The following is a 14,938-nucleotide window of genomic DNA, read 5'->3' on the forward strand; positions in this document are numbered from 1 at the left end:
GAGAAAAGTATACTGACTTCAAAGTATTGTTTGTACATAATTTTGATATTCTTCAAAGAGCATAAAGACCAGAACCCATTTTTGAAAGTACACTGTCTATGTGTTTATTCCATGACAATGAGCTATCCAATGTTAATCCCAGAAATTTTACCTCCTCGACTTTTGCTATAGAAATTTGAATCCATTCGTATACTAGGATTAATTTTGTTTCTACACCGGTTAGTATTAAATTCAATATAGTTTGTTTTGGTTGATTTAGAATTAAATTATTTTTCTTGGAAAAATTGATTTAAATTGGATAGACTAAGAAACGCATCCATTTCAATGTCATACTTAGTTGGTGCGCTTATTCGCAGAGTGGCATCATCAGCATACAAACATAATTTTTCCAATTCAGGAAGACCTTTTAGGTAGCAGAGAAATAGCAGAGGTCCCAATATGGAACCTTGAGGAACCCCAAAAATGGTTTGTTTTAAATTTGATTTGTAGTTGATACTAAAATTATTTTTAGTGTTTTGGTGAGCTATTTCTACAAATTGTTGCCTATTTTGTAAGTATGATTTAAACCAATTGTATTCATTTTCTTTAATACCTAGTAATGCTAATTTAGACAGTAATGTGGTGTGACAAACACTATCAAAAAGCCTTATGTAAGTCCATGAACACTCCTATCACTTTATCTCCTCTATCAATAGAATCAATCACGCCTTCTAGAAACTCAGTGGCAGCTGTGACAACAGATTTCCTTTTTCTGAAGCCGTGTTGTATGTTATCAATTAAATCATTTTCTTCTAGATAAACTGATCAACTGATCAGCCATTGCCCGCTCAAATATTTTTGATATAACTGGTAGCAAAGCAAGTGGCCGATAATTTGCAGCATCCATCTGATCGCCTTTTTTGAAAAGAGGTTTAATTTTTGTTATTTTAAGTTTTTCTGGAAAAATTCCCAGATAATAAGGAAGAATTAACTATATGAAGCAAGGGATCAATTAGAAATTCCATTACACTTTTAATTACAGGTACTGGTATGTCATCATATCCAGTGCTATAACTGTTATTTAAACTGCTAATAATTTTTACCATATCTTTTCTATCAAGTAATCTACATTTGAACTGATTTGTATATTCTTGTATATTAAAGCTTGAAGTGGTTAAATTAATGTTTAAATTTACTTTGTCCCTAATTATGTTAATATAATACTCATTAAAAAACTTCACAAACTTTTTTAGGATGTGTTATTGTAATATTGTTGTGCCTTAGTTGTATGTTTTTTATGTTTAATTTAGGCTGACCAATTTCGGAATTAATAATTTTCCAGGTATCCCTTTGACAATTTTTGGATTTTTTTAATTTTTGTATCATAGTAACTTTGTTTTTCTTGTATAATTTTCTATTTTAAAAAAGGTTGTATTTATGTTTGATGAGCTCAATATTTCTTGTGATTTATTTGTTCTGGCCAGATTACTTTCATGGATTAAATTCCTTTTTTCTATTTTTAAATCTTCAGTAAACCAGGGTTTTTTATCTAAGTGTTTACGAACTTTTACTATTGGAAAAAAAGTATTAAAATATTGTAAAAATATACAAATAAATATGTCATATTTTAAAATTATCATTAGCTGTATATAGTTGTAAACCATTTCTCTAAGCTTAATGCTTGTTTAAAATTTGTCATATTTTCATCAGAGAAAATCCTGGAGTATTTGAATTCATAGTTTTGGTGGCTTTTTTATACTAAAGGTATGATCGTATACCCTAATGAGCTGACCATCGTGATCCGACAACAACGTATTCAAGCACTCGACTTGCATCTGTGATTGTTTAAAATTTGTTTAATACATTGTCAATAGCTGATTGTGTATTTCTGGTGATCCTGGTGGGAAAGTCAACCAAGTATTTCATATCATACTGTTTTAGAATTTGCTCCAATTTTTTCCGAGAATTATTTTTTTCTAAGGTATTGATATTAATGTCTCCAGATATTATTATGTATTTATACTTATTAATTAGGATGCTTAAGAGGTAGTTCAACTTTCCCATAAATATATCTATGTTTTCACTGATTGGAGACCTATAAATTCCCCCCAACAATATTTTTATTTTTCCAAACTGAATTTCAACCAGACACAATTCAAAGATTTGATCATTTAAAAGGGATTTAATAGCCGGAAACATAATTTTTTTTACCTTCATAATGTTTTTTTGCTAAAATAATTACACCTCCTCCCGTCATACTATCTCTAGAATAGTGAGCATAAATGTTATAGTTAAGGACATTAAGTCTGTTAATTTCATCTATTTTCATTTTGTGTTCTGTAATAACTAATATGTCTGGTTTTATTTCGTCAATTGTAATTTCTAATGAATCAATTTTGGGAATTAAAGAATTTATGTTTGGTGAAATATTGTTATACCAATAGGAGTGTTCTCAACATTATTCATTACCCTAGTAACATCCCTAGTATTGAAATTATCATTAAATGAAGCATTGTGCACAATGCTTTCACAGATTTCTACATATGGATCCTCCATACATATGGGTCCACCATTACTAGAACTAATTTTTTAAGCTAACAGTTTTGACATGGTCTTGAAAAGTTAACTTCATTGTTTACATGGCTTAATGGTGTTCCTCTAAAAAAAATTTTGGCTGGAGGGTGAAGGATGTGCTTGAGTCCGTTTGTTTGCATCCACAGCTGGACTTTTCTGATTTTTTGTGGGCTTCAGCATAGCTGTCCTCCCCTGGCATTGTTTTGGCTTGTGTTTGGCCGCAAAGATCACTAGCCGATTTTCTAATGTTCCTCTGATTCCAGAGATGGGTCCTTTTTACTAGATATTAACTCTTTTAGCTTGATGTTGAACTCATCATGACTTAAACCGTTCCTTAATACCCTATAAGATTTTTGAAAGTAGGATGAAATGATTATTTGAGCTCCAGTTTGCTTTCGGAACTCAAGAAGGTTCTTTGCAAAGTGTTCTAGCTGAATCCTGTCCCTCACACATCCTATTGGGGAGCAAATGAGTTTTTTCAAAATTGTTGGCCAAAAAGTATTTTGTCATAAGTCGAAAAGCCTTGTTATAGTTTGGTGACCGTAGGTTTATCGAAGAAGTGGTCCTTTGTAATCAAACTGAAGATTGTAGCTCCATCGTTTTGCTTTCTGCTGAGCGAGATGGTCTTCCACACAATGAACCGTTGCTGGTCTCCCCAAAGTGTCTTCTGAAAACCACCGCTACGCCAGCACTCATCTGTCTAGGGTCTTCAAAATCTGACGAAATGCTGTGCGCAAATCCAAACTCTCTGGTCCTTGTAGTGTTCTTCAATTAGACACTCCATATTTGTTTCCACAACTTCGATTGGAGGGCTCTCAACTGTTCGTTTTGGGCTAGAGTCCTGGTATACTTTAAGTTTACCATGCCAGATACAAATTTTTACGAATGATGAGATGTGCCAACTTCACTTTTCCTTGTTGGTTGAGGTGGAGACCTTGTCTTGTGAAATGGATTTCTCTTGAAGTCATCCAGACATAACAAATGTGCATTCTCTACTCTGTAAGCTAGTTCAGCAATGTAGTTGTTTACTTCTCTCAGTCGAATGTTTACTGGGTGCTTAAGAGGGTAGTCGTATCTGGTTGGGATTGTCGTTATAAAGGCAGGCCTAGATTTACTAAGTTGACTGAGTTTAGACTCCAAATCCTTGTATATCTCGGAACAGTTACCCTGAAGACTGTTATTACTTCCACCAATGATTACAACTGGATATTTTTCTTGAGTCATTGCCGAATCAACCACTTGACCAAGAGTTGTATTAGCTCTTACATAGCCGAAAAACATTAAACTTTACCTCCAGTTATACTTTCAATTTCATTAGCAAGGCCCTTCCCTTGGCTGTCTGAGCAAATAGTTAAATTTGTTTTGGGGTACATTACCACACATTTTCTTGAAAATACTTTTTTTTTTATGATTTTGAGTCTTTGTTATGCAATTTTTACCATTAAATACTTTTTTTGAAGTCCTGGGCTTTTGGAAATTTTTGAAGTTGGCTGTATCTGATTCTTTTTGTGCACTGAGGTTACTTTCAGATTTAGATGGTCTTAGTAAATCGTAACGATTGCTTGTGGGTAACTGAAATTTGGCTGGGCCTCGCTGCTTTTGTCCATAATGCCGTTGAGGATGCCACTTTGAACCATTGACTGTCGCCTCCCTGCCTTCTTTCTCCCCTCTCTAACACATTGGTTGTGTATTGTCCCTCTTCATGACGTTTTCCAGGCTTTTTGATCATTAAATCATATAGTTCTTCTTTTGTAATTTGTAAAAGAGCTGTATAATACATACGCAATTTAATGATCTTTTGGTTATTACTTCTTTTGCACTAATAGTGGCATTTTGCAAAAAGCCAAAGTTCAAAGCTGAATCCATGGTGATGTCTTGAACTAGGGATTCCACATTCCAACATACAAAGACCCCCGCAGTCAAAGCCATTCGACTGCTGAGGGCTCTTAAGTGACACAAACTCGGAGGTTTCCATGTCAAGACCCAAGTGACTTGCTAGTTTCTGTGCTACAAATTTTTGCTGCCGGTAGGTTAAGGTTGTTCACTGAATCCAGGTAGAAAAACTTGTTAGCTGCACGATCGTAAACTAATGTGCTCCAATGCGTCCCATGGCCAACTGTGTACAGATCCTCTGAATCATTTACTGGCATAATAATCACGTTCTTGGATTTCAAGTCGTGATGTTTCCGTTAAGAAGGAAGAATCTGTCAGATTTTTTAAGCCGTGTACAATCAATGGGTTTGAGAATAATACAGGATTTTTTTTTGAAGAAACCTGTTATTCAAAATTTCTAGGTACGGTTGTATTGTAAGATCAGTGAGGTATTTTTTACTTAATAGCTCTTTTGTTACGATCAAGGTTATTTTTCTCCGTTGTAACCACCCCTATCAGTCAGGAGTTCTGTTGTTAGATCACGCGCAGCCTCCTCTGCATCACTTTGGTTTGATTGGGATTCTTGTGGAGTTATGCAGGAATCTGTTACACTTTCAGTTCCATCTAAACTCTCAATTGGAAGTGGTGATTGACGTTTCACTGTTAGGAGGGCTTTGACTTGTAGAGCTTTCAGCAGATGACATGGTGCGACCCTTCTTTTTCGCACCAGCTGAAAAATTTAAAAGCGTTAACATCCAGTTTCAGACCCTTTTTCCTTATATACTTCTCTAGATCACCTTTTGCTGCGTACAGTTTTTTCCTCCTGGTGATATGTACGAGACGTCAATTCTCCCTGCTGTTAACCCAGATGGGCGCTTCTTTTCCACCCGTTCCCAGCCTGGTGGTACATTACATGACAAGCTGTTTGAGGGAGAAGCCATTTACAATTTTTTGTTTTCTTTTTTAATTTCATTAATAACTAAAATCAAAATAAAATATATTTAAAAATAATACAATGAAATTAAAAATACAACTTCACTCAAGACACAAGAAAAAATATTTTGTCAAAAGATGACTAAAAAATGGCTTATATTTAAGGGAAAAAAATATTCTAACTAAGGTTTCAGAGTAAAATTAGTTTACAGTTTTAAGTTTATTAATACTAAGTATCAAATTGTAATATTTTATCAACAGTTTTAAACTATGAAACTATTATTTACAAATTATATTTTTACAGTAATTTTTTATTACATAGTTAAAACAACTTTTTTATTCCAAAAACATTTGATCTAAATCAACCAAATCTTTTTATCTAAAATTTAATTACTATTTACAGTTTTATACGTTTATAATATATGTTTATATTATAAAGTTTTAGAAATAATTAAAAAGCAAATTGAAATATTCTTTAATATAAATATTCTACTTAGTTTATGCCAAGTCAAACATTTAAATTAGTGACAAATTGACTGTGATTTAAATAAATAGAGTACAACTACCAGCTAGTAATCTACAAAGAACAACAATGATTTGGAGAAAAGAGTCTGTCAAAGCTATTAGAGATAAGCTGCAAAACTGGTGAACAATGTTGTAGATAAGAAGCCTGCAGGTGTCTGGAACAGGTTGTCTGTATGATGTCACAAGGCTGATAGTCAGTTTTGAATCCGGCAGTGCCACTGGTTTATAATAAAATATGTTTTAATTTAAGTTTTGAGATTTAAAAAATAGTTTTTAAGTAGCTTTTGTGATCAAAAGACTTTTTTTAATGTAATGTTCTCTGTGTGACTATGTTTTAATGCCAATTAAAGTGAATTAAGCACTTCTCTTCCACATCTTTGTTTAATTTGTTATTCTTTTCTCAGTTGAATAATTGTATTAAAGTAGCTTTACTTATTATTATTTTTATTTATTTATTTATTTTACTAAACTTTGTTTTGCTCTGTTTTATTTAAATTTAAAGGATGAAAAGTAAACAAATAAAGCATTCATGTGGAGTTTGCTTAAAAAATGTTACAAAAAATGTGAAAGCTGTTTTATGCAAAGACAAATGTGCAAAATGGTTTCATCTTAAGTGTACCGAGCTTACAGCTGAGACTATGGGGAAATAAAGAGTTCAAAAGTAAAGTGGAGCTGTGGTGAGTGTAATGAAAGATGAAATTTTGGACATGAACATGAAAGATGTAAATGAATTACTGGAACAACAACTACAACATTCTGACCTCCTTATTAAATCTCTACACGAAGACCTCATTAAAGCCCAAAGAAGGAAATACAGAAATACAAAGATGAAAAAGTTCAGTTGGAACATCTCTTGTTGCTGAAAGTAGAGGAAATAGTTAAACTTGAAAATAAAATTGTGGAATTTGAGAAAAAATCTGAGGAAACATATGCTACAGTTGTAAAAAAAGAAACTTTCATCAAATAGACTTATCCTTCCATCAAACCACATTCTTTCTGCCAGACTAAGTAATTCCCATGAGAAAACTTCAACTAAGACCCTGAGTGAACAGGCATTTTCTAAATGTAAGAAAACAAACCCCCAAGAAAAAATATAAGAAAAAAACAAAGGTCGAAATTACAGAAAAAAATATTTTCTCAAATAATATTTATGATGTTTTACGTCAAGACAATGATGATAATGATGAAGTGGGCTATATAGAAGACCTAGAACCAAAAGGGAAAATATTAATTTGTTCTGATAGCCATGATAAGGATCTTGCATGGCACTTAAATAACAAACACTCTCTAAATTCTGTTGGCTTTGTAAGACCAGTGGCCGAGCTGAACAAATTTTAAACATGGACAATATCAATGGTGAAGTGGTTTTCAAAGAAGATTTTCTAGTTATTATGTGTGGAACAAATGATGTGGCACACGGAACGAAGCGGAGGTTTTAATTAACAACATAACAAATACATTAGAAAGTGTGAAGAAAAAAAGGTAGTTCTCGTTGATCTACCAAATAGGTACGATCTCGCTGAGTGGTCTTGTGTGAATAAAGAAACAAGAAAAACCAATTTAGTGCTAAAAGAACTGAGCAATGGTTTTGGCAATGTGTCTTTGGTGGAAGCAAGTGTTGCTACAAAGGACATGCACACGAAGCACGGTATGCATTTCAATGCCAAAGGTAAGGACTGGCTGGCTGGTAAAATTGATGAGGCCGTGAAAAGTTTACAGCACTCGACCTCCTTCGGCCATGGACCCGAGCAGCGCAGGAGAACCCAGTACGGAAGACATGTTACAACCTACTGTCGAAACCCTTGACGGGAAATGTGCAGCCTCCTCTTCACGGTCATCGAATAGAAGAACAAACAGACAGCACTCATCCAAACTCCCTAACTCTTTTTTCATCTTAACATTCAATCTATAAAAAATAAAGTAGATGTTTTTAGACTTATTTTTAGATAGCTATGGACTGTGATATCCTAACTCTTAATGAACACTGGTTATTTTATGAAGAATCTGATTTGTATATACCAAATGGTTATCAATTAGCAAGTATTTACTGTAGAGAGAACCACTCTGTAGGGGCGGCAGCTCAATCTTTGTAAAGTCCAAAATCCAATATAAAACTGTAGATATTAGTAATTTTTGTGTTGTCTTTGTTTTGGAAGCAACAGCTATATATTTAAAGGAGATTGATGTTGTTTATAGTTACCATCTACCGTACTCCAAAGAGTAATATTTTAGTTTCTTTGACTATTTGGAGTCTTTAATGATATTTTTAAATAAAAATTTTGCAACTGTGATACTAACAGGTGATTTTAATGTAGATATGTAAGAAAAGATTCTTCTGAAAAAATTTACTTTTTTGAATTTATTAAGATCATTTAATATGTATTGTCATAATTTTGATACAACTAGAGAAGATGCTTGTCTTGACAATGTTGTTAGTAATTTAAGCAAAAACAAAGTAAAATGTCCAAGTTATCGAACCAAAATGTATCTGATCATGCTGGTATATACACAGAGTTTTATGAGTTGCATTTTTCAAATACGGTACCAGACAAAAATATTCTTAAAAGAAAAGTGAGAGATCTGTCTTTTGGTGCCATTGAAGGTTTGAAACATAGACGAATCAGACTGACTGGTGGGCAGCTTACTTTTTTTTTTTCAAACTGTTGACGATGCTTTTTGATTTTTTTATACAAATATTAACAAGTTCACTTAAAGAATGCTGTCCTGTTAAAAGATGTCAAAATCAAAAGTAGAAATAGACCAAAGGTTGACTGGTTTACACCTGAACTATATAAACTTAGAAATATAGTAACAGTGTTTTTATGATAGATTCAAGATAAGTAAGGGCACAGAAAATGAAGCTGAACACAAAAAAAATGTATATAGAAATAAAAAAGATGTATAAAAATAAGAATTAAGGAAGAAAAACGATTAGCCACTGACAGATATATTATGAGAGCTCCAAATAAAATGTAAAGCTGCTTGGAGTTATAATAAAAAAGGAAATTCATTGTAAGAAAGAAAGCGTTGAAGAATTAATAAGCCTGATGACTTTAATGATTATTTTATAAATATAGTTAGTACTACACATTTTGAAGCAAAATAATTTTGACACTGCTATTGAGCTTTTGAGTAAATTATTTATCTAGATTTAATAATGCTAGTAAAACATTCCAATTAAATGTAATAACTGAATTTGAAATTATAAAATATGTATCTAAGTTGAGTGGATCAAAAAGCGAAGATTATTTTGGGTTTTCTAATAAAATCATCAAGGATATTATACCCTACATAGTAAAACCATTGACATTCTATTCAACTGGATGTTTATCTGAGGGGATTTTTCCTAAAGCACTGAAATGTTCCAAAGTAGTACCAGTATATAAGAAGGGCAGCAAGGCAGATCCTGCTAGTTACCGTCCCATTTCTTTGGTTTCCCATACTGAGTAAGATTTTTTGAGTGTTGTTTAAAAGACCAATTGTATGATTTCTTTTCTCAAAACAATTTGCTCTGTAAAGAACAATATGGATTTATAATAAAAATCAAACACTGTGAAAGCAATAGGAAAAATTGTGGAAAACATTTTAAATAATTTTGAGAAAAAGATTATATCATCTGCAACATTGATAGATTTAAGTAAAGCGTTTGACTGTATTAATCATGAGTTGTTGTTAAAAAAGTTGTTTTAGTTATGGCATAAAACATAAAGCATTACAATTATTGTCATCTTATTTATCTGACAGGAAACAGATGGTTGTCCAAGGGGAGAACAAGTCCAATTTCAGAACAGTGAAATTGGGAGTTCCGCAAGGCTCTGTTTTGGACCTTTTCTGTTTATTGTTGCAATCAATGATTTTTCATCTAGCCTACCTTGTAATTCTGTTTTGTACGCGGATGATACTACTCTTTTAAACTGTAATAAAGACTCACAAACCTTAAAATCTGATCAAGAACGTTCATTTAAAATTAGCTCTAGAATGGTTTAAAGCAAATGGGTTGGCAGTGAATCATAATAAAACTGAATATTTAACATTATCTCTACACAATAATACTAAATACAGTAATGATTCTGTTAAGTTATTGGGTGTTATCCTAGATAGTAAATTAAGCTGGCAACATCATGTTAATATATTTATGTACTAAACTATCTAGAGTTATATACCTATTATGTAAACTAAGGAATACTGTTACTCAGGAGATGTTGATAACTGCTTATTATGCATTTTTCCACTCACACTTGAGGTATGGTGTGACTCTTTGGGGAAACAGTTCCAGTGCCAAAAAAAATATTTTTAATGGCAAAAAAAAAAGCTATTAGGATTTAAAAAAATTGTTTCTAAACAAGAATCTTGTTCACCTTTTTTTCAAAAGAACTTCAAATTATGACCTTGCCAAGTTTATACATCTACTGCTCATTACTTTGATGTAAAAGAAAATTTGAATAGTTTCATAAATAGACAAGATGTTTCATACAACACTGCACAAGAAAAAATATATTTACTCGATCTACCCCCAGTCAGACTCGAAAAGACCAAAAACAGCCAGATATTTTTCAGTATAAAATTATTTAATAAATTACCAGAGAAAGCATGGAATGTTACACTTAATAATTTTAAAAGTTACCATTGCAAAGTGGCTGAAAAATAAAGCTTTTTACACTGTTGAAGATTACCTAGCCTGTGATATTAGCTCATTAAGTTTTTAATCCATTGTTAATTTAAGATTAGGATTGTTAGCACATATTGTATAGATTTTTAAATTATTTAATTGTAATTTTATTGTTTTTATTCACATTTATATTATTGTTATTTAGTTCTAGCTGGCAATACTGTATTTTGTCCTATAACTGTGCCTAGATTAAAGATTAGATTAAAGTAGGCTATATAATATGTTGACTTTGTCTATTGCATAATATGTATTGTGCTTAATGATAATAAAATATCTTGAATCTTGAATCTTGATTCATCATGTTTTAGAGGCCTTTCCTTTGAGTGAGTAAACTTTAAATAGATAATTCCTAATTAATAACTGTTCAGTCAATGAAATTTACTACTTACATATGTAGTTACATGTTTAGTTTCACTTATTTAAATAACACATCCACTTTGAATACCACTGATTTACAAAGTAAATTTAAGTTTAAAACAGCTTGAAATTGTATCACTGTTTCATGTTAATTCATCATCAGGTCAAAATTTTCTGCAGAACACAAAAAGCATTCTGTTTATGAGTCGCCATTTTTCCTACTAGTGCTTTCTAATGGATGGAGGAGGAAACATTGCATCTGCATGTGCACAGGTGACAACAAACAAAACTGTTTGAGTTGCTCTTTGACTTGATGTATGAATTATAATTTTAAGTTTTATGCAAAAATCCACAAAGTGTTAAAACCCGATATTAATTTATTAACACTATGTGACTAAATAATTCTCTTCAACTCTCACAATGTTATTTATGAGCTTATTTCAAAGATTAAATATATAAAAATTGCTGAAACAAATGCTATTCATCCATTTGAGGCTTTTATATACACTGTCTTGCCTCTGACAGGAGTAAAAATATTTGATATAATTGAGCTATTAATAGTAATAACATTAAATATCTTTGGTGTTTTAATTTGTTACAGCCCTAGTTGGCTTAAGCTGTTGGAGGCACATGCCAAGGCTGGGCAACACTCAGATGTTGCGCTGGCTGTGCAGGAGACTACTCGATACCTGGCTTCTCTCGTGTCAGTTGAACAGAGCTTGTATCTCAAACACCATCCCTTGGTGGCCATAGTGACTGATATTCTTGATAAAAACCAGGTATCCTCATAACACCTATTAGTATCTTATACAGTTTCTATTTGTCTACTTGAATTCGGTTACAGCTATAGATTTAGTTTTATATCCATTGCAAATGAAATTTTAGGTCTAGTAAAATAAATATTTTAGAACATATATTTATTTTTACAAAACAATGTATTATTATTAAAAGAAAAATAAGTGTTTACTGAATGTTTACACATTGTAACTATTGAGAGTATAACAAACACTATGAGTCAACTAAGAACTTATAAAAAACTGGTTTATATAGTAACCTCTCTGTACAACTCATAAATCAAATGTAAAATATAATTTTAAATTTATGTAGTTTTTTAAATTTTTTAATGTTTTTATATATATATATATTATTTGCTGTACTATATTTAAGAGTTATACACCCTAGAAGTTTTTATATGTTACAGCTATCTTTTGAATATTTATGAAATTAAAAAATGTTAAACCTTATAATTTATAAAGTCAAAAATTACCTAAAAACAATGAAATAACTAGATAGTAAAATAGATTTGAATTAATTGGGCTGAAAGCCAGGGATTGTTACTAGTTGATTGGGAGATCAGTAGACTTACCTTGAAAACTACTTCTAGGGTCCACTGATTGAAAGAGCACATAAAAGTAGACATTGAGTAAGACTGCAATCCTTCTCAACCATTAGAGAACATTCTAGTTGTCTATTCACTTTGAGTTGCACTGCAATCAAAAATTTCTAACTATGTGTAAAATATGTGTACTTTTATGTGTTTTTTCAATCAGTGGACCCTAGAAGATAGTTTTCAAGCTAAGTCTGCTGATCTCCTTAGATAGTAAAATACTTTAGAGAATGTAATACAACTTTCATTCAATCTATTACTTAAAGATTTAGAGAAGGGCCAATACCAAAAAGTTGTATTCCAGTTTTGATACTGATTCTTGTGTCATTTTGTAACTAAGAATATACTGTCAGCTCATTCAAAAAAATGGTATCACATTTTTACATGTATTTAAAATTAACCTTTAGTATGCAAAGTAATAAATTTAAAGAACCTACTTTTGTACATAATTTTAATTTTTTCGTACAAATATTGTTTGGTTTATTTTTAAATTGAATACATTGATAAAATAATGTATTAAAACACTTTTCCTGTTTAAAAAGAGCATTATCTTTTACAAGCGAGTTTACCTGCTTCTAGTGTAAAGACATGCATATGCAGGCAGTTAAAGCCAACAATACTAGAATAAAATATATTTTTAGAATAGAATAGAATAGATAATATCTTTAGAATAGAATAGAATATATCTTTACTACTACACATATTCTAGGAGAACAGAGCAAAGGTCATAATTGTTTATGTTACAATTTGTGTATTTGTCATTGTTTGGTAAAAGTTGTGTGTCCTCAATTGAACAAACTCTACAATAGTGTAGGTTAGACACTCCAGCACTTTTCAGTGATCCGTAGTTTGTATACTGCCAATCAGTTGTCATTTGTGAGTAGACACAGACGCATAGCGTTGCATGAACCTAAATATAAAATATATGAAATCCGTGTAAAATATTGTTTTAAGATCTAGTATACAATAACTTTTTAAATCCGGTTAATAACTATTAGTTTTTCATACATAATGTATGACAAATCATGTTTTAAGGATAGACATAACTGTCCCGTAGATGCTGAAGACTTGTGGTGATGCATGAATCTCGAAATATACAAATACAAACTGCAAGTACAGTATCATTTACTAAATTACAATAATTTGTTATTTGAGTTATCATTAAACAATTTCTAATGTGTAAAAACATGTTTTTGCAATTGGTCATCCGCGAATAGGAGTTCTTCATTTTAAGTTAAATAAATTTTTTGAAGGTTCTGTAGATTAGAGATTGAGCTTCAACACATCACTAAAAAGAAGTATTGAATCTACACATTTATCCGAGACAGGAGACAACTAGTCAAAACACCAAAAATATGGTCCTTGACTGAAGTATGAACTTCTTTTAATAATTTTTCTTATTTCTACAGAGTATTAGATGTTTTAAATACTTTATTTACTACAGCGTAAAGCCCCATAGTTAAAATATTGTGACTTTTCAAATATATACTATTTATGTTGATTTTGTTCAATTATGTTTGTAATATATTACTTTGAATTTTTTTTTGTCTGGAATTAAATGAAAATAGCCACAGTATCGAGAATTGTCAATATCTTGATACAGCTAAGTATCAAATTATTTAAGTATTGAATTTCAGAATTGACAATGACAATGGTACTTGTTCTTCGCCGTTCAGCTAGCAATATATCATAAAAGAAAGTTTGTTTTTTATAAAATAGTATTTTCTATTCAATATTGAAAGGTGAATATTTTTTGTAACAGTTTCCATAGTTCCATAGATATCCTTGAAATGTTACAGAATGTCTGTCAGATGTACTCGCACGTATCTCCCCTACTAGCTGCCTCAGTACCGACCAAGCCACCAGGCCAAGATGTGACTCTATACTCGTTGCTAGCCCATACTGTGTCCTTCCACACTGACAACATCTTCCAGCACCAGCTTAACAAGAGAAAGTGAGCACTACTTAGATTTATTTTGGTATTTATTTACTTATGAAACGTGTTTAAACAAATAAATAAGAATTGTATATTTAAACACACCGTCATTGTTAACATATACCAACCTTATAATATGAGATTAATTATAAACTGGTGAAAATATAAAAAATGGTCTTGTTTTGTGTTTAAATTATGTATACAAATACTTAACATTGCATTCATCTGTATAGTTTTATCAATCTTATTATTTTTCTCCATGTTCACAAAGTGTGCATTGTATTTGCAAGCTGACAGGTTAGAAAGAAAGAAATCAGGGGAAATTGCTACAAGAGTACCACTGATTAATCTCATGATCCTATTCAGCTGTACATTGATCATCGATCTCTTTTGTATGGGCACTTCAGCAGCTGGATAAAAAAGAAACAAAGCTGTTGTACACAGAACTTTTGTGTGCTCTCCATGTTCAAACCAGCAAAATGTTGTGTAATATTGGCCCTTGTTTTTTATTTTTACTAATTTTTGAAGGTGACTTTTAAAAATGAGAGATCGATCAAAATTAACTCCCAAATACTGAGGGGTCATTGTGATTTAGTTTAACACCATCAAAAAGATTTTGTGTTTATAATTAGCTATAATTAAGAGAGACCTCTGTCTTCACAGGGTTCAGACTCAACTTCCAGGTTCTGAAATAGTCTTTGAGGAC

At 31.6% G+C, this 14,938-nt stretch overlaps 1 protein-coding gene across 1 annotated transcript in view; it reads left to right on the forward strand.

The window, feature by feature from the left end:
• The window catches only part of LOC124362276 (spatacsin-like), a 107,689-nt gene that overhangs the window by 54,472 nt on the left and 38,279 nt on the right, over positions 1 to 14,938 (forward strand). The window contains exons 16-17 of the mRNA XM_046816633.1: positions 11,511 to 11,688; positions 14,096 to 14,250. Coding sequence (XP_046672589.1) covers positions 11,511 to 11,688; positions 14,096 to 14,250 — 333 coding nt within the window. The remainder of the gene's footprint in view (positions 1 to 11,510; positions 11,689 to 14,095; positions 14,251 to 14,938) is intronic.

Source organism: Homalodisca vitripennis, chromosome 5 (assembly GCF_021130785.1).
Source record: "Homalodisca vitripennis isolate AUS2020 chromosome 5, UT_GWSS_2.1, whole genome shotgun sequence".
In the NCBI taxonomy this organism is placed as follows: domain Eukaryota; kingdom Metazoa; phylum Arthropoda; class Insecta; order Hemiptera; family Cicadellidae; genus Homalodisca; species Homalodisca vitripennis.